At 34.5% G+C, this 20188-nt stretch overlaps 1 protein-coding gene across 1 annotated transcript in view; it reads left to right on the top strand.

The window, feature by feature from the left end:
- LOC140655747 (adhesion G protein-coupled receptor A3-like) overlaps positions 1-20188 on the top strand; it is a 293963-nt gene that overhangs the window by 260576 nt on the left and 13199 nt on the right. The window contains exon 17 of the mRNA XM_072870589.1: positions 1524-1669. Within this exon, the coding sequence (XP_072726690.1) occupies positions 1524-1669 (146 nt within the window). The remainder of the gene's footprint in view (positions 1-1523; positions 1670-20188) is intronic.

The raw sequence follows: 20188 nt of genomic DNA, 5'->3' as shown, positions 1-20188 counted from the left end.
GGAATTCATCCCTGCTGTTCATATTCTTATGGACTCTGGCATACTTGTGTAGAATAATTACAGAGTATATAGTAGCAGTGCTATGCTGAAATGAGAAAGAGGTTATGAACCAAATCTCTAGAATTTTTCCAGTTCTTTCTCATAGTTCCCACCTCCTTTTTCTCCCCCTCTTCTCCCTCCTGCCTCACTCCCCTCCACCCCCCAGCTCATAGTCATATTCACTGCGTCCCTACAGAAATGCTGCAAGCTGCATATGAACTAGGTCCAGACAGCACTAGCCACTGAACTGGCAACGTCTGCCAGCTGATGGTACGAAGTTGTCTCATTCTCTTATTTCTGCTTCTTTTACCTCAAGCGACAACAGCTATGATGGCTTTATACTCCCTTCTCTAATGTGTCAGACAAGTCCCAGAGAAAATTACAACATTTCTGTTGATGATATTTGCTGCTATCTTAAAGTTTTGTGCTATATTACTAAATATAAACAAAATCATGGAATTTTTTTTCTTTACCCATCAATTATTTTGTTTTAAGTTGAGCAAAAATGAACACTGGTTCAAGTAAATCATTATAATAGATTTGTGTTAGCTTTATTCAGCAATTCTCTGTATTCCTTAAACATTTATGTGCTTTCCAATTATAGCAATATTTTACTTGTCACTGCAAATGTCAGGTTATTGCTTCAAAGGTAACCTCATTTTATATAATCAGATGGAGACTTAGCTGATGTAATAAAGCATTGGAGACTGGATAAAATTCCAATTACTGTTTCCATAGTAATGAATAACAATTACTACCATAACAAAGATGTTAGTATTTTAGAGGTGTTAGTAGTTTATTTTACTTTCAATTATAAACACACCAGTTTCTTGGAGACAAAATGATAATAACACTATTAGAGAGTTTGTATTTCCTTTTAAGGGAGGATGCCAAGATCTGTCATTTAATTTTAAAAATTTTATGGCCAAGTTTATAAGTTCCTTAAAATATGTCTGAAAATAATCTGGTTTTAGGCAAATAGCACTGATCCCATTACAAGAAGTCAACCTTGGCCATATGCAGCTGAGAGGGAACTACAGCAGGATATTCCTGAAAAATGAAAGGAAATAGTAGCGTAATAGCAAGCAAAAATGCTGACCTCTCATTAATTTTTAAATTGCATTGTCATGATAAGCTAACAAAGCTTGCAACACAAACTAAGCTTTGCATCACTTTAAATCCAGGTGTAAAAAGTTGTCATTAATCAGGTTCTTAGAAAACAAGTATCTTTACAGTCTTGGTTTCATAACATACCATCTGGTATCACAGATATTATCTATGATAGATTAAATAACAGATTCCATCTGCTTTTTAAAAGTGTTTTCCCTGGTTAGAAATAACCAGAGAGAAAGAAAAAATTGATGCACTTACAAATTCAGTTAAAAAAATCTGTTTGCTTGTACACTTATGCATTAAGATTCTTCTAGAACTCTTGTTTTACTGATCCATTTACTGATTTGTTTAACTGTCCGCTCTTTTTTTAGGTTGGCATAGTACTACATTATTCTACACTCTCTACTATGCTATGGATTGGAGTAACTGCCAGGAATATTTATAAGCAAGTCACAAAAAAACCTCAGCCATGCCAAAACAGTGACCAAACTTCTTATCCAAAGCAACCACTACTCAGGTATGGAATATTAGCTATAGTTTGGTGGTTTTTTAATGTATTCCTAAAACATATAAATTTCAAACAAACTCTCACTTTTATTTCTGTATTCTTTACTTTTTATAGACTATAAATAGGATCCATAAAGAATTTAGTCATTTAGGTGTATATAAAAATCTGAATATTTATTGTATGCTCATAGTTAACTCTGCTCAAGAGATGGAAACATGCAGAACTAGTATTGGCTAGGTTCAGATACCTTTATCTGAACAGGAACAATTCAAACATTTCTGTTGGTTTCTTATGGAGGAAAAAATCCTGGCTTGCTTCCGGGTTAAGGCATTATTTAATCATCAGAAACTATGCTATAATGACTCTCCCTTTACCCTTATCTATTCTGCTGTAAATCTTGTCCACACTTGTATTGATTGCCTAGTAACCTGATAGCAACCTTCTTCATTCCACATCAGAGATCTAATGCTATTACAGGAGCGACTGAAAGTCTGGACTCCCTATCAGCTTTCTAGATGGAGCAGACTAACTAACGTGTGTCTGACAGCATGGCAGGTGTAAATGCAGTAAGAATGTTAACCAGATACCTATAAGATGCTGAAACTTCAAGCCAAAATAGTCAGTCTGCATAGAAAAAAAAAAAAAACAAACTTACTACAAACTAGGATTTCTGACCAAAGGCATGAGAAGATGGATTCATCTTTTTTGACTTTAGCTATCAAAAAGTTAGGTATTAGCCAAAGTTATCTAGTGTCCCTGTATAGATTTTGGAGGGAGACTGAGACAGAGACAAACTTCCAGGGAACAATTCCTCCCACCTGTCTTGGATGTTTGTGTGAGGACAGGACGAATTGTCTTATGGAGGTGCCTCTCTTTCCCCATAGAACATGGAAAAACCTGAATGGTCAATTTAGACTAAAAACCTGTTTTACAGCGAAGGACAGGAAATATGAATTCAATTTTTTATGGCTTTGCTGTGAAAAATCCAGATTAGTGAATTCTTTTAAACAGACTTAGCTTATTTTATTTTGAACACAAGATGTTTATTAAGTGGCATTTATAGATGGCTGTGTGAGGTTGTCACAACTCGTTAAAAGTCTATAGGAAGATGAATTGTGTTTTGCTGTCTGATTCTGCTGAGTGAAATCTTTATTAACATGATTAGTTTTCTGCTTTTTCAAACATTTTCTTTCTAGAGATGAAATTGATTAAAGTTAACATAAAATTTGTATAGTGAAGAAGAGACACATCAAACATTAGCTTTGTTAGGTGTAAGCAAGAGGATATACTTTCACTGAGAGTACCTGACTTTGCTAGTCCATTATTTACTATACCATTCTTCACAGATGATAATTTCAGTCTTTCGGTCACTAGCTCATGGCAAAATGAATAATTGCCAATTTTCAAATGCTGCAGTGTGGCTATTAAGGTAGAAAATTGTTACAGGTTACATAGACCCAGCATAGTGTATGTTCTTCAAATTCAAATCTTGAGTTGGAAAACAATAGACAATCAGGTTACAGAAAAGATTATTCTAATTAGAATCTTTGTTGTACCAGTCATGTTGAGGTTCTCAGACAGTGAAAATAAACAGTAGATATTTTAAGTTTAGTAATAGAAATGATAAACCTCCTTTTAGCTGAAAAAGAACATGAGTATCATTGTTTAATAGCTAAGTAAAATGATTCTAAGTTATTTTTCTCACTCAGGGCACTGTATGTCCTAGAGACACAGGCACTGAAATGTCTAATATGATTTCATAATGGTTAGTGCTAGATTCAAAGTAGTAAGGATCGATTTCATTTCATGTAGAAAATGGGCATAGTATATGGAAAATTAAAAATCGCTTTAAGCAAGAAAATGCCAAACTCATAATTAGTAATTGTTGTTCTTTTAGAACAATAATGATCATTTTTATGGGCATTTTAGCTTTCCTGGTTTTAATAAAATTAAAATCAGAATTATTCTGTATCATAATATTTCCATAAAATCCATTTAAGATGCTTATATTTCAATGTAGTCATTTATAGGAAATGTTTTAACTAGACAGTGTTCTTGTATCTATAAGCTGATGCCAGCCTTTATAATATTGAGCCTCAGGTACATAAAAGATAACATTGCGGTTTGTCCAGGTCTGGGTTTGGCTGAGGGAGTGTTAATTTTTGTCTCTATTTGACACCAGTAAATAGCTAAATGATATAAATTTGTTCAAATGGAGATTGAGTTAAGCTTTTTTATATGTCAGGACCATCAGTGCTAGGAAGCATATAATATGGTCTGCAAGACACTTTTAAACAAGAGGTAGTTTGTCAGTAATCCCTGTCTATAGACCTAGTTTGACTTGTGTTCAGGTTTTGTTGAACACAAATGTATGAATGCGTTTGGCAAGAACTGTACACTTTGCTGTTCTCCTTTGGTCGTTTCTGGTAATGGATGTATACGATAGACTGGGTTTCCAGTTCACATATGAGTGTTTTTGTATTCCTTGTATATGCACTTGCTATATGAGACGTAAGGATATCTTTTGTGAGTCCGTAAGTGGGGACTACTGCCAAAAATCAATACATAAATCTATGGCATGGAATTTACCAAGAAATTCTAAAAATTCTTTCACCACATTTTTTCAAGGAGCTTGGTCCACTCTAAAAAGTAGCTGAAATAGTGAAAATAAATACCAAAATATCTAAAAGGAGACCTTACCTGTTGGTAGAAAAGGACGTTTGCTTGTAACAGTTGCTTCAGTTTCTCTGCCTGCTATTTGCATATTCATTTGCAGAAGTAAGACAAATGAGGTACATGTGATCTTTTCCTCCTAGTTTTCCTTGAGCTGTGGCAAGATGTATCCTATTATGTAAAACTGTGGTTCCCTTAGTTTTCTCTGTTTCTAGATACAGTGATCAAACTCGAAATCTTTTTGCAGTGTCATTTTAGTGGAACTTGTTCTTCAAGGCAATATGATTTTGCATATTGCCTCTTTTTATATATTAATCATATATGATATGATACATTATGTATGTTAGACATGATATACTATATATTTTATTACATATATTATACATGAGATATATATTATTTGTTAACTATAGAGTTAAAGCTCTCGGGGCCTATCACTTTGATGACTGGAACCAACTGTAATAATTCTGGTATTTTTCACTAAATGTGCCTGGATGCTAATGAGGTGGATCAAATTAATGCATCATTGAATTTTGCGTATTGAAATGCTTAACCCTAGCACTTCAACAGATAATGAAATTACTTCCTGTAAAATATACTCTCTGGTATTCTTAATAGAAATAAATAATTCTATCTGTTCATCCTCTGTGGACATTTGTTAAACCTGGCAGAGTTTTGGCTTCTGACTCATCTGAAGTCAGATTTTGCCAGCAAAGACAAAGGGGCATGCAAGATTCAGCTATTACTTGCAATGCACAAAACTTCTCATAAGCCCAAGCTGAGGCACAGGTAGTATTAGTTTTTATACCTGATATGTGCATGCATTTTTCATGTGATGCTGTGTGCAAATACAGATTAGACAGGAGTACAGACCAAGCAGGAAAATATTTCTCAAAGGTATTCTGTTAAAATAATTAACTTTAAATAATTTTGAAAGTTAAGGATAATTTTTAAATGAGAAAGCTGTCTGCATATTTCATATATTTGAAATGTCTTAACTGTTTTTTAGAAACTGTCCTTTAGCCTGCACACAGAGCAGACCTAGAAATAGTAGGTGAGAACTGAAGTGGTTCAGTTGAACTGTAACATCTGCTAATGGATGTGTACGTGCATATATATGTGTGTGTGTGTCTGCTATTCTGTACAAGTTTGTATATGGGCAAGTATCTGTATATCATCCATACACTTACAGAGTACTGAGTGATGTCTTGGAAGCAGCAACAGGGGTCTTCCTTGTGGGCTATGTTTATGGTGTAGCAATGACTAACAACCTACACCCTGATCACATGCATGTGCAAGACATGATAGTGCTCCTCTTGCATCCTTCCCCTCTCCTGTGAATGTGGCAGCAGCTCTTCACAGTCATTCCCTGGCTCATTATTCCTCTCAGCTACCCAAACATTAATCGGTAGTATCCAGCTAGGCAGTAGCTAGGTATCTTTATGGCATTGAATTATGTTAAATTCTTTCACTGAAAAAAGGAGAAACCATGCTAAACTTTCACATCCAGGAAAACCCTCTCCTTCGGTTTGTGTAGCCAAATCCTGTGATAAGCCTCTTGCCTCGAAGTGAGGAGATTTTACAGACTTGCATGATACCACAGGGGTCACGGCATCTTGCTTAGTGCTTTGCTCACAGTGTTAACCCTGCTTGTCTCAGGATGAACATTTAGATGCTTGATCTGAATTCTGACAAGCTGGCAACCAGCTCATGGGCACAAATGGATATCTGCTATGTACTGCTGTATTTGCCTCACTGTAGGTCCCAAGAGAGCCTGTCTGGAAGTGGTGTGACTTCCATTACAAATGGATGATGTGGCAATTTTTACTGAATAAGTTACCAATAAAGCAGGCTATTTCCTGAATTTGAGTTGCGCACAACAATATTAATGATGTCACTGAAAATTTGCACGATATTTTTGCACCATAATGGAGGTACTAAAAACACTCCAGCAATAAAGACTAAAGACTTCTTATACTTAGTTTTTTAAAGAATGATTATGTCTTTTACCAGAGAAAAACCCTAGATCAAAAAGAACTATGGTTTCTAATATTCCTGAGGTTGAAAGGGTGTTCAGAAAATGATCTTTGTTACTCTCAGGGTCCAGAAAATTTCCCCTATCAGTTATAACAAGTTGCCTATAATTTATTGCAGCATAATAGCAATGTAATGGGGGATCAAAATTTGACCAAGATAACAAATTCTCTATTAAACATCAAGTTTGCCAAATATGTCATGTCATTTTCTTGGCCATGTTCTTTTCTGGATCTCGAGTGTGAATCATATGAAGCGACTTAATTTACATTCTGACAGACACAGACATTACTTGTCCCCTTGACACCAGCAGCTCTGAAATGCAGTTAAGTTCTAGTGCATTTTTCATTAGCACTGGCTCTCATGAACTCATGTCTTCTTGTATCAAATAATGATTGAGAGAGAGGGAGGGAGAAAGAGGTCAGATGAAAAGCATCAATTACAGCCCATTGTTTTCTTCTTTGTGGTATGCCCTTAAATATTAATTTCTTTAATCTTCATCCATGGAAGCCCATTTTTCCTTCCTGCAGTGAACATACTAAACTTCCTCTATAAAGTTTAAATTTAGGCCTGATTATCCCAAGAGATTATTTGCCTTTTCCTTAACAACTCTCTATAGTTTGTATATGTTGAAATAAATGGGAAATGCCACAGGGCAGAATTCTCAGAAGCCCTGAGGAGACTTCTGTAGTTCACTCTTTACTATTAGCATAGGCACAGTTCTGTCATTGGAGAGTAAGTGAAAGTGATGTCTCCCCACGAGTAAGGTTTTCACCAGTTGGATGAACCATGGTACAGTAAGCCAACAGTCTCACTGAAAATCTGCTATACCATGCTCAAGGAAGTTGGCTGTAATTTAAATACTTGATTGCATCCTTTGCTCAGAGGGCAGAACATTTTGATGCGGGCAGAGTCAGTCGTCAGGAAGTTTAACTAATGTCTCCGATATTACTATCAAGGCTTCTTATTTTAGTTATTGAAAGTTAAGACTAGAAAATTGTCTTTTCCAATATGTATTTTTAGATAATTTTTAAATTATGCTGTAATTAGTTTGATTCATTATTGAACAATGGAAGTTTTTGCAATCCTCATGTATTCACAAGGCCGCTTATAGCCTCAATACCATAAGTTCCTAAAAAGAACATAGTATGTAACAGCTGCTTTCATACATATTATCTGCAAATCACTATTCCCATGTTTCTTGTTTCAATATTTATCATATTTCCCAGGAAGGAGAAAGGCCATTTTGCTGAAATACCATTTTTAAAATTTTTGCATTTGATAAAAATTGAACATAAGAGAAGCCATGTTTTCCTTCCAGATATTGTTTTAGTTGTATTCACCAAAATAAGGCTTATATTCAACATCAAAATAAGCTAATATGTTATTATATTGGATATTAAAATAATCTAAGGATAAGAGCCATTTCAAAATTTTAGTATGGTTTAATTATAGAGCTAATCTTTTAAACAATGCTGTATTCTGAAGACAATCTTAATAACTCTGACATTCAAAAATGACACAGCTAATAATACAACAGTACCACCAGAAATGCTGATCTTATCAGTCAGACTATATTGTGTCTTATCAGCCCACCAATTTAGGCAAGTTATCAAAAAAAACCAAAAAAACCCCAAACAAACAAAAAAGAATTGTAATGCTGGGACCTTAGCCAGAATTACCAGAAAGATTCTGCCACATGAGGTATAAAAGCTGTTGATATTACAAGCTATTTAATATGATCACTCTTAAAAGGCTGATATATGGTCAGATGGAGTCATGGGTTATAGCCAGAGTCATTTTATAGCTAGCTAGCAATGTAACTGAAAGATCTGCAGTGGAAAAGGGTATAACATGGTGACAAGGGAAACATTTTCATGAATTCTTCTTATTCAATTTCAGCCTGAAGCTAAATGTATTTCCATCATATGGGGAAAAATTATCTTAGGTCAAAGAAAATGCTTAATTCAGCTTTGAATTAATTGTTCCACACAAGAACATTTTCAGTAAAAACAAAATATTAAAATATTAAGGAGACTCACAGTAGCAATATATTGTCAGTGGTACCCTGAGAAAGCTATTGCACTTTGCATAGGCCACGTAAATATTCATTGTAGATGGCATTGGATTGCCAGTGTATGGTGTCATAGTGTGGTGGTATTTTCCTGACTACTCTGAATCAAACAAGAGAACTGATTAGAACTTTGCTTCTCCACGTTCCAGGTGAGTGACTGAATTATTGTGTTATGGAGCAAAATGGTAACAGAGCTACCTGCTTTACTTTTAGTTTCACTTCATCTGGCTTGTGAATCAAGCCTTAAACTGGAAGTATTTCAAAAGTTTGTTCTCATTTTCTAGTTGGCAAAATTATTCTTCAAATCTGACCTGAATGCACTATCAAATGCTTTAAGTGAATGATGCCTGGAACAGAGGTTCCTCTTTGATTTGATCTTATTTCAAGAGTATATTACAATCAAAGAAGAAAAAGGATTCTGTTACTGCCATAACTTCATTAGCTGAGGTACAGGTGAGATACACACGAAGTTGACACTTTCCAGAGTAGAAATCCAGTAATACCAAATCTTTAAGAGATGTTGAGGTAGAAGGTGAAGTTTTATCTTCTTTGTTTAAAGAACAGTGTCTGAGCCACTTAGCATAGATGAAAAGAAATGGTTTATGGTTATAGCAAAAGAAAAGTAAATCAACTTATTACTTGTAAACAAGCTATTAAAGAGCACAGCAAGTCACGTATCAAGACTTTCAACTGAAACTCTCCCCAGTTGTAAAGCTATTGACAAACATAGCCAAAAAATAAAATGACAACATCTGAGTGATACCTGGTCATTTAATGAAAGAATTATGGTCTTGGGACTTAGAAATTGTTAACAACATGAGTTATGGCATTTGCAAGCTTGCAAAGTTGTAAGCTTCAGGGAGACTTATAATGATTCCTATGATATTTTCAGACTTGAAAGGCTGTAACTGCAACATGCTTATCTGCAGAACTGTATTGGGTTGAATTTTCAGCTGTTTTTTATCATGAGTTCACATCTAGGTATTTCCTGGAAATTCAGAATTCTTGTCACACTGTTCCTTGCCTCAACACTTTCTAGAATTTGAGCTAGTCATATACATAATTGTAGAGGATAAGTTAGAGGGTAGGGTAAGCTTGATAAAGTGCTCCATGCTTTGATATGCTGCTCCAGGCAAAATGTAAAACGCTGATTGGAAATTTTGCAAGTTCTAAAAATCCTTGAAGATAATATATTCAAACTCCAATGGGGCTTTGTAGAAAACTTTATCAGATTTGAAAGAGCTAGTATTTTCTCAGATGATTCTTTGGTGTCATATACATTAAACTTGATTACACAAAAAGCTGTAAAGAGAAATGCATAAGATAATTTCAAATGTGTCTATTGCCATAGTATGGGCAAAGAACTAAGCATTCCCATCTGTGTGAAATAATGTTCACCACACTTACAGAAAAGGCTATCTGACTTTTAATTGTGGATGATTGTACTCATTTATTATTAAGAAAATTTAAAAATGCATCATTTGTTTTATTTAAATAAAGCCAGAGTCACATTAAATACAAATTCTTTCTTATGAAAATTATGTGAGAAAGATGGAACTAAAGGCTTGTTACAGGACACCTCTCTTCTAAGTGGGTGTCTGTATACATCCAGCTTAACTGTAATGAAAACAGCAATGTTGCAAGAAAACATAAGACATGAACTGTGAAGTATACTGTGCAGACTGATGAACTGCAGTGTCACAGAAACTAGAACACTGCAGGCAACCAACTAGTATAATATAGAATTATTCAATAATCTATAATAACTGCAGCACAGTACAACCACTATGCATTTAAATTATAGTATGGCATAGGTCTTATTAGGTTATTGCATTTACCAATACATTGCCACTATTACGTAAAGTAATTTTGGCTTACAGATATTATTAGATTCCGAGAGCAAATTATAACAATAAGTAGTACATGGGATATCTTAAAATAAACTAGCAATAAAAATCAAATACATCTTTTTATGCACGCATAAATGTTTTTAGCAATGATAGTTATAAATGCATGATTTTAAAATTTCAGAATATTTTTCTTTCCTAATGAATGAAAAAGTTCAAGGAAATAAAAATATATTCCTTGGACAAACAAGACTAGTGAAATCTACACATACACATATTAAATTAAATATGCTGCAGCATATTTAACTGTAACTGTTGTAAATTCAGCTTTGGACCTGACTCATTCCATGCATACTTCTTGCCAAATATGTGTGATAATCTCTGGCTTATGCCTGTTTGGAAGGAGGGCTTAATAGTCTTGTGAGGAAAAATTGCATTAGATTAATTCACTTGGTTTTGAGTTGAGAGACCACAGAAAAAATACACCTATACTTCCGCTGATCTCCTTGACCTTGTACAACCTAAATAGTTGAAGCACATTACTGGAAATGTGGATGATTCTTTTCTTTTCAACTTAGTCTTCATTAAAAACTCCAAATGAGAAGACGTTAAAGAGAAAATCACACTTACAATTTTAAAGTAGGAATGTTTAAACTTAGCATCCTCCTGGGGTATGACTGAGTATTTTTAATTTGATTTTCAAAATGCTATAAAAGTAGACCAGTTTAGAACTTTGAGCAGGCTTTGGACCAATTTTAGTTGTCCTTCAACTGCTAAGGCTGTAAGTAGCGAAATAGTCTCTAGGAGCAAGGTGCGTAAGTTGTAGAGTAAAAGACAGTTCATTGTTCAAAACTATATCTCGTACAGCAATGCCTCAGAGTTTTGCCTTTTGCTTTTATCATCACTTTTCCTTTTAACATAAACAGCAAAATGAATCACAGCAGCTAGGTTAATGCAGGCTGGGAAACTAAAGTTCTCCTATGTAACTTTTATAATTTTAGTATTCTGCGTAAAGAATAAGGTAAATACTAAGAATCGCTTCCAGAGTAGATAGAGCCTTCATACATTAGATTAAAAGCCAGCCATTGACTGTTGGTGTTAGCGTAACATTTTCTGGGTCAATTACTTCAAAATTACCTACTGTGGAGTTCCTTACAATGGTTCATAAATGATAGCAGAGGGAAAGCAAGTCTTATCTGTAGAACAGGTTTTGTACATACATAGGATTTTCTCTGCTGTTTCTACTGCACACTTCAAACTTTATATTTTTCCATGGAAAAATTACACTTCCAGTACAACCAAGGTATTCAGAATTTGCATTCTGAATTTCCTGACTATTGATCTGATTTTTCAGCCTTTGTCTTGCACTGTTATAAAGTGCTATGATTATATGTTGTGTTTTACAGAGGCAGTTGAACAATTGCCTGTGCAGCACAGAATACATTGTAAATGAGAGAAACTCCGTGGAACGATTGAAAGTATAGAAACTGGGAAGTAGAGGAGGTCAAGAAGTACATCAAGAGATTAAATTTTGATCAGGATAAAAAAGGGAATCAGTGTGAAAATGACACAAAAAATTGTCCAAAGTAAGCTTTAAAGAAAACTAAACAAAAGATGGGCCTTGAAACAAAGTGCAGACGAACATACAGACCTTGGGAGAACTGTAGAAAGAGGTCAATCAGACTCTAACACAGGAAAGGAGAAGTCATGAGGACATCTGAGACGGTGATAATATTAGTAAAGGAAGTGGAAAGGGAAAAACGCTGGCCTGCAGCAAGGTAAGAGACAAGCAAACTCAAGTTAGGTGAAAAATTTATCATGTATTTTAAAAGTCCCCATCTATCCTTATCTATCCTCTGTAATTTCTGTTCAAAGCCTATTCCTGATCTTTCTTAATGGGATAGGAAATCACCTCCCTGTTGGTGAGACACACCCCTTGAGAGGTTCCACAGTTGAAAGGGCGGGAAAGGAAAAAGAATATCTGTGCAGTACCATCAGAAAAATCATGTTATTTCATATTCTGTTTAGAGCTTGACTTTCTGGACTCGTGTGATTTTGTCTGAAACCCTTATCCTAAACTTTTTTAGGTTAGAAAGAAAGCTTCTAACTCCTTATTTGTATGACAGTTGTAAACATGAATAAAGAAGGAATACATGAACTCAAATCACTTGGAAGTTGTGGACCCTCACTGCTAGTTATGAGTGTTAATAACAACATTGATAAGAGGTTTAAAATGTATTAATAACAAAATTCTCTGGAATTATTGAAGGCAGGACAATAAATAATGAGCTTAAGTTGCAGTAAGGAGTAAATTGGTTGATATTAGAAAAAGATTTTAAACTATGAGAATAGTTGACAATTAAAACAGGTTACCTGGGAGGCTGTGGAAACTGTCATAAGCAATTTGTTAACAGAGATTAGATAAACCCAAGCCAGTCATGATAGATGTTTAATGTGACCCTGCCTCAGAGCTTTTGAGTGGACTAGATGACCTCTTGATGTTTATTCCCACCCTACAATTCTGTTATTCTTGAAACAAGCATTTTTCCTAACAGTATTCTCATTTTTCAAACCTTTATTTACTGCTGAATTCCTACAGCCTTGTTGGTCTCGTAAGAACTCTTGTGTTTTATTATGCAAGCAAATTCTGACAGAAGAGACTTTGAAACTAATGTGTTCCAAATATGCCTTCAGTGTTCGGAAGTGTTATGAGTCTTGTAGAAACTGGCTGCTGATCCTCCAGGTGTTTTTATTCAGGTACCATGTTACTATATAAAACATAACAAAAAATTAGGCCAGATTCTGCTCTGAAATGTCCACACCCACAACAGGTTTTCAGTGAATCACTTGGAGTTACACATATATAATCACAGGAAGATTTTTGTTCATAGATGGAAATTATTTCTTATTGCTACTTACAAATAAAATTCAGTAAGTTCCCTGGAATTTTAATGATACAGATTAAAAGAATTTAAATATATAATATTTAATATACCTCAGCAAAATAGAATGTCCAGATTAAACTTTATGCCTATATTGATTGAGTACTCACTCAGATAAAGGGGTGATGCCATTATTATTAGATCACACTTGGTACTTACGGAATCATTCAAGATTTTAACAGTTTATCTGAAAGTGAATGTTGGCTTAGGTTTCCTGTGAAAGAAAACCTGAGCCCACGAGATACCCAACTTATTTTTCTAATGATTATGAGAGATACCTAGTTATTGTTTTATCTATTGATTAGAAGGTAGGAGAACTGTGATTACTGAAGATCATTTGTATTTGCTTCTCAATATTTATGAGCAATGCCAAGAAACTGGAGATTTCAGAGATTTACCTTCAAATATTCTATATGATTTTTGTGGAAAATATAAGAAATGTAAGAAGTAGTTCCCTGTTCTAGCATGCCTTGACTGGTAGGTATGCTTATTACAAGTAGGCACGTCAGTAGATATAGGTAATTCACCAAGAACACTATCCACAAATTTATGCCTATAAATCTCTGAGCAGATAACAGCTTCTTCAGATATAATTATTGCTTTAATTGATCTCCCAATCTCTTACTTTTGCAATCATTTGTTTTATAGGTTGATTATGGAGGGTCCCTGAATTTATAGTATTTGCTAACTATATGAGTCATGAGTGGTCAGTCATAGGATCTTGCTGCTTCTTCATATGAGATGAGTTTACAGACATCTCCAGAAAAAAATACCTATACAGGCAGAGTTCATTTCCAAGAAATATTTATGCATACCACTTTGGAATTTGATTTCTGGGATTACTGATGTCAGTAAAACTCATTCTCATTAATCAAAAAGATAAGGAAGAGGAATCATGGGCAAATTACTACCACTGTTATTTTCAGAATAGCTACCCCATGCTGGCTATAATTCATATGTAAGGCATTTTGGACCATTTAATGTAGCATATCATAGTCTTGTTGTTGTCTCATATAAGAATGCCATTGAACTTGTCTGCTCATATAGACTCTTAGTCTTCCATTAGTGATATTGAAGAAGCAAACAATTAGTTATATTCCCTCTTCATGCATTTAAGATAATATTTTCCAACTAGAGAGAACACTTCAGTTCTTTCTGAGGTTCTGGCGTTGCCAAATCCGATAACAATTATCATACCTAGCAAAGCTAGGCAGCCTTTTGACCCAGAAAGTTAAGCAACAAAATGCTATTATAGTTTTGTGAAGATGGCAATGACTGCTGTTCATTCCTTTTCAGATCTCCTTTTTCCGCGTTACTAACGCAGTAACATTCTGGAAATTAAAAGTCATTTCTAGCTTTTAATTAATATTTCTCAATTATTATTTATTTATAAAGATAACTCTCCTCTGTGTCTGCTTGTCCTTTTCTTTCAAAGTTTCATGATCACTTCTGGCTGAGTGCTCCAAGAAACCCTGTGATTTTTTAGAAACTTACCCTTTGACCTTTTTATATATGATGGAAAAGCTTTGTTTTTGCTTCTGGTTAAAATCTGCGATAGGGATCACCAAAAATAGATTTCTGTGTATGTCAGTTTTTAAACAACAGGAAAAAGCAAATGTTCATGCCATCATCATATATATAATATTTCCCATAGCTCAACTTAGTAAGACTAAAACCGACAACAGCAAAAAACCTCAACATTAAAGCTAAAAATTGGGGTTGACACTCATGAACTCATGCAACTGTACCTTTGTTTCTTGCTTTTCAAGAGGGTGAATTAAGGACAAAATTTCAACCTGAATTTTTACCAATAAATCTAAATTTCCATGGTTTTGTGGAGTCAAGTCATTAATTGAATACAGTTTGGCTATGATTTAATAGCAGGGTAATCCATAATCATGCTTTTATGTATAGCATTAAAAGGGAATGCTTTTTGCTGCCTCTAGATTAGCAGATTGAATTACAGCCTATGGAATATGAAGGAGAAAGTGTTCCAGAAAGAAGCCAAAAGTCTAAAACCATGAGGGAAAGTTATTTCCATCATGCTTTAATGCTTCACTGCTGCTTGTTATATTTAATAACACCTAGTTGGTAAGATTTTAAGTTCTTGGCTACCTGGATATCTGTCAAGATGATAAATTGGAAGTTGTAGAAGTGGATAACATTGCATAATTCCTAATATAAGACTTTCTCCATGAAAACAAACATGGAAAAGTAAGCTTTTTCCTTTTTGCAAACTGTAAGGATGAAACTTCACTAAGATTCTTTAGAGGTATTCTTTCTGCAAAAGAATAATGCAATTGTGTAGTACAAAATCATGCAAAGTCTGCATCTCACTCATGTGGAACTTGACCAAAGTCAGTGGGAACACTTACATAAGTCATGGATGCACAACTTATCTGATACAATAATAGATTTTATACATAGCATAAGTTTTTCTTTTTGTTGCAACTATTCTTGGCTACAGTCACAGCTGTAGGCATTGTTGATGGGATGTGAAGTGGGGTCTTTTTCTGACCTCAATCCTGTCCTATCTCAGTTCCATTTTAATAATGCACTGTACTCTTCTGAAGAACTCTGGCTCTAGGCACATAGCCTTCTAATTATAGGAATTTTCAAGCTATGCTCATTCACCTGTGAATCAGTCTACTCTCAGTAGTGCATATGTTTCAATTGACAGAGTGATATAAATTAGAAGAGCAGTAGATAAACTAGAGTAGCACTAAAGAGCCCTTCTCTCAGCATTGACAGCTGGTATGGATGGACACTCATAAGACTGAAAAGACAACAATGAATAATAAGTTAATCACAGAATCATAAAAATAATAAGTTTGGAAGAAACATCTGTAAGTCATCTAGTCTAACTCTCCGCTCAAAGCAGATCCAACTTAAAAGTTTTTCAGGGCCTCATCCAGTCAAGTTTTGAAAATCTCCAAGGACCTTATTTCTTCCTCCCATCCTAGTTCTGTTTCTTTTTAGCTTTCATCTTGAATGGACCACAAACATGAAATGTAAGAGCTGTAACCTAGTCTGAAATAAAGCACAAAAAAATCACTCTTAATCCCATGAAAAAAACCCCATGAGTTTAACAGAATATCATTAAAATTCATAGCTACATAATGTAAAATATATAAATATCATGTTTATAAACACAAGTAATTCTCATCAAATTTCACATAATATATCTAAACTATTGATGACCAAATATAAGGGATAGCAAAAGAAACTCATCATATGGTGGCCACCTCATTCTGCCACAGTCCATGAGGACTCTGATTCTGATTCTCTAGTCCTGACTCTTTCAGCCTTTCCAGAAGTTTAACAAATTTCTGAAAAACTGCAAAAATAAGAATAAAATAGAGTTGTGATGGAATTGATTTTCCATCCCTGCAAATTGAAAGTATCTCTACCTCATAAGGAAATTAGCACCATTTGTGCTGATACCAGAATACTGAATATCCAGTGCTCGCAGCACTCAGGGGTAATGGCTGACCCTTAAACATCTAATTCAAGCAAAGAGAATCTGTCTTCCCCATCACAGAAGAGAGTCCAGGCACCTGATTATTGAGTATTCACAGATGGTTTTCTCTCACTATCAAAGTAGCAGGTTCACTTGGTGTAATAGTTCACTATACCAAAGTAAACTAAATTGTTTCTTGCCTTGGGGCATGTTGTTATGAATAGTAGTTTTTTGCTCACCTTGGTCAGTGTACGCTGACCAGTCAATGTGTATAGCATTAAGAAGGTAGGGAACTTTGTTATGCCCTAACAAAAAAGTGATGTATTTAATTATGTGAAGGCTGTTGTTATTGTTCTAGAAAATATCCAAATACTTTAATCATTGTTACATGGGTTTAAAATACTCGGTCCAGCTAATACCTAGGCCATGAAAAAAAGGAAATGCAGTTTTCTTTCAAATAGCAAAACTGAGGACCATACTACAATGTTGAAATACATTAAAATGAAACTGTCATTAATAAGGATTCCTAAGTGAAAAATGGCAGGAAGTAATAAAATGTGCTTTAAAAAAATGTTGGAATACCATCTAATTACCAAGTCAAGGAAGTCAAGGAGAGTAGTTATTCACAATTAATCAAATTAATAGGTTTTGGATTTCTAATGTTTTCTTTCTGTATGAGTCCATTGAGGTGTAAGTAGTGCTTGCATATACTATATATACATGTTCCAAATACGGCCAGCTGTAAAACTGAATTATCATTCATGGGAGATGCCAACATTTTTGATATGTCTTCTCATTCTGAAAAGGAAATTAAAGTCAATATTTAGAAGGGATTAGGTAATAGATATTCAGAAGAATTTCTGGTTGAAAAAAAATTCAAATGTTTCATCTTGATAGTTCGGGTTTTTTACCTGAGCTATATTTTGCAGCTTTCTGGTGCATAAATGTTCAGTAACTCTAGTCTTTGTGGAGTGCAAGTTAATTCTTGAGGCAGGCACTCTATTCTGTTCTGCTGCTTTGTATAAGTACCAAGATGTTTTTTCTCAGCAAGTATTTGTGAACAAAGACAGTATAAGGGTAGAAATACAAAAAAAAGAAAAAGCCCAGTGTTTAACTTACACAGACACCTTACACAGTATACTTTTTTTTAGATTTTTCATTGTGTAGTCTTTGTAAATAAAGCAAAAATGTAGTGCCCTCAGAATCAATATGTCAAGTCATCTAGGATGTATTTTAAGATGTTAACACATGTGCCTTGCACTGACTTCACCTGAAAGTGTTTCTGTATGGTTTTCTTTATGATTGAAAGCAGTATTCTGTATGATTGAAAATCATGTCTTTGGTGTTTGAGGTACTAATTTTTCTTAACTTTCAGGGATGCCCCCTCCTTAACTCATGACCTGTGGCAAACCCTAAAAATATTAGAACTGTTGAAAAAAATTAATTGAAATATTTTAAAATGGGAACCAAAATAAAGCAGAGAGTCCCTTCCTTTACTGTGCACTGTATATGGACTTTAGAGGAATTCAAAACTTGTTTGTATGCTTTTCACATCGGAAGCAATTACTTTCAGGAAACTGTTTCACCTTTTCTCTCAAAATGTGGGTTTGATTTGTCGATGACAAAAGCTTAGTAGCTGGAAAGATTCAACAGAAAGGGTTTTGTGGTTTCCATGGATCTTCTGCGTAAATGTTTTTCAATTTTAAATGGCCCTCTGGGTTTGTGACTGAATACTTCTCGTAGACCAAGAAGATTTAATAATCAAAATGATATTATTTTTATTTAGTGTGTGGTTTCTTCATGTCTTAAACAAGACTGTTTGTTCTCTCACTTTGCCTGAGGTTACATCTTGCTCTAGCTGTGTGATTAGATTTTAGATACATGCAGTTGAAAATAAACCCAATTACCTAAATAGATGGAAGGTAGAAGTAAATTGCGATTAGCACATAATTGTAAAACCAGAGATGCAGAAGACTGAAACGCTAACTCTGTTTAATTTTGGTGATGTAGCACCTAATCTTTAACAATATTTTAAGGATGGGGGGTTTATTACCTTACTGGTAAAACCCTCAGAAACAGTAAGACTGCTTTAATACTTTGAAGCCTTAATATTTAAAAGCCAATACAGCTACCTCCATATATTATCTATACACAGACAGTATAAACATGTCTTGAGTATTGTGGGTGGGTATCATTTAAGAATATGCATAGGATATACTGAACAAATCTAGGGAAAGAGATGAAATTTACCATTGTTCTGTAAACTTCATAACAAAGCACTTTATAAGGACATATGAATATATAAAATATAATCTATTAAATATTACAAATATGTATGTTACATGGTGGCCAGAACATGTATAATTTTAAAGAATTTCTGAGAGTACTCTGTATAACAGTAATGACCCAATCACTGTTATGTGACAGAAACCAGCTGACGCATTCAGCAGTTTTACATACAATTATGTGTGAAGCTGTAATTTTCATCTTCATTGAAGAAAGGCAATTTTTTTTGGCAGAAATGGCAGATTTCGTGGGGCAACATTACATTTCCTAAACACATTATTTTAATGGCCTGTATCAATCAAACAGGCTTTATAAGATGCTTGAAATGTTTCAGGGCCAGCAGAAGAGATTAAAATGCTTTTTAGCTTGTTGGAGCTGTTCTTTCTTGCCACTGTTTTCTCTCTGTAAGTAGTAATGCCAACATTCATCATTTAAGAATCAGTAAACTAAAGTAAAAATTGTGGTATTAGTTTCATATTTTTTGAAAACAGTGAGTTTAAGATTCCTGTTCATCTGCTAGTTTTTGAACCATTAAAGTCCAAATTTTTCACATTTTGCCTATAATTATCTGTAATGAAAAAAATGGAAATTTATACTTATTATGATCTCCTTAAAGAAACAGTTTGTTTAAGTATGTGACCATCGTTGAGACTTTCCTTGTCTAATAACTGGCTAGTCAACCTGAGATGGGTAGAGATCATTAAGCTCCTGTAAGTTTCACATGACTAGATGGGCAGGTGAATTACAAAGATAAATATCTCAAAATAAGGGAAGGCTGAAATGATAGAGAGATGGCATAACTATGGGAAAGATCTCAAGAGGACCTTGTACCTTTTTAGTCACCAAAGACAATCGTAAGACAAATTCTGTAGGAAATCACATTTCAGTTGTTTCTGTGCCCACATAAAAGTTCAGTAGAGAAAGCTGAGATTCTTTCTCACCTGCCCCCTGGAACAGGGCTTAATATTGCATCACAAGATGCAAGGCTTGCAAAAAAATGTGCAAATTAACAATGTAGTTTTTGTGGAAATTCATGTCTCTGAAGTATTTCTTGTATTTTTCTCTTTCTTCTAAACAATTTCAGCTCCCTCTGGCACTGTGAGCAAAAATCTTGCCCTTCATATAAGATCATTGATTTATATAAGAGAAAAAGGAAAAGAAGACATGAATTTAGGAGCAGAGAATTAACGTGTCCTCCCTAGAGATATTTCC

Source organism: Ciconia boyciana, chromosome 8 (genome assembly GCF_034638445.1).
Source record: "Ciconia boyciana chromosome 8, ASM3463844v1, whole genome shotgun sequence".
NCBI classification, from domain to species: Eukaryota; Metazoa; Chordata; class Aves; order Ciconiiformes; family Ciconiidae; genus Ciconia; species Ciconia boyciana.
The sequence above is the reverse complement of the archived record's forward strand: the minus strand, read 5'-3'. Positions and strand labels throughout refer to the sequence as shown.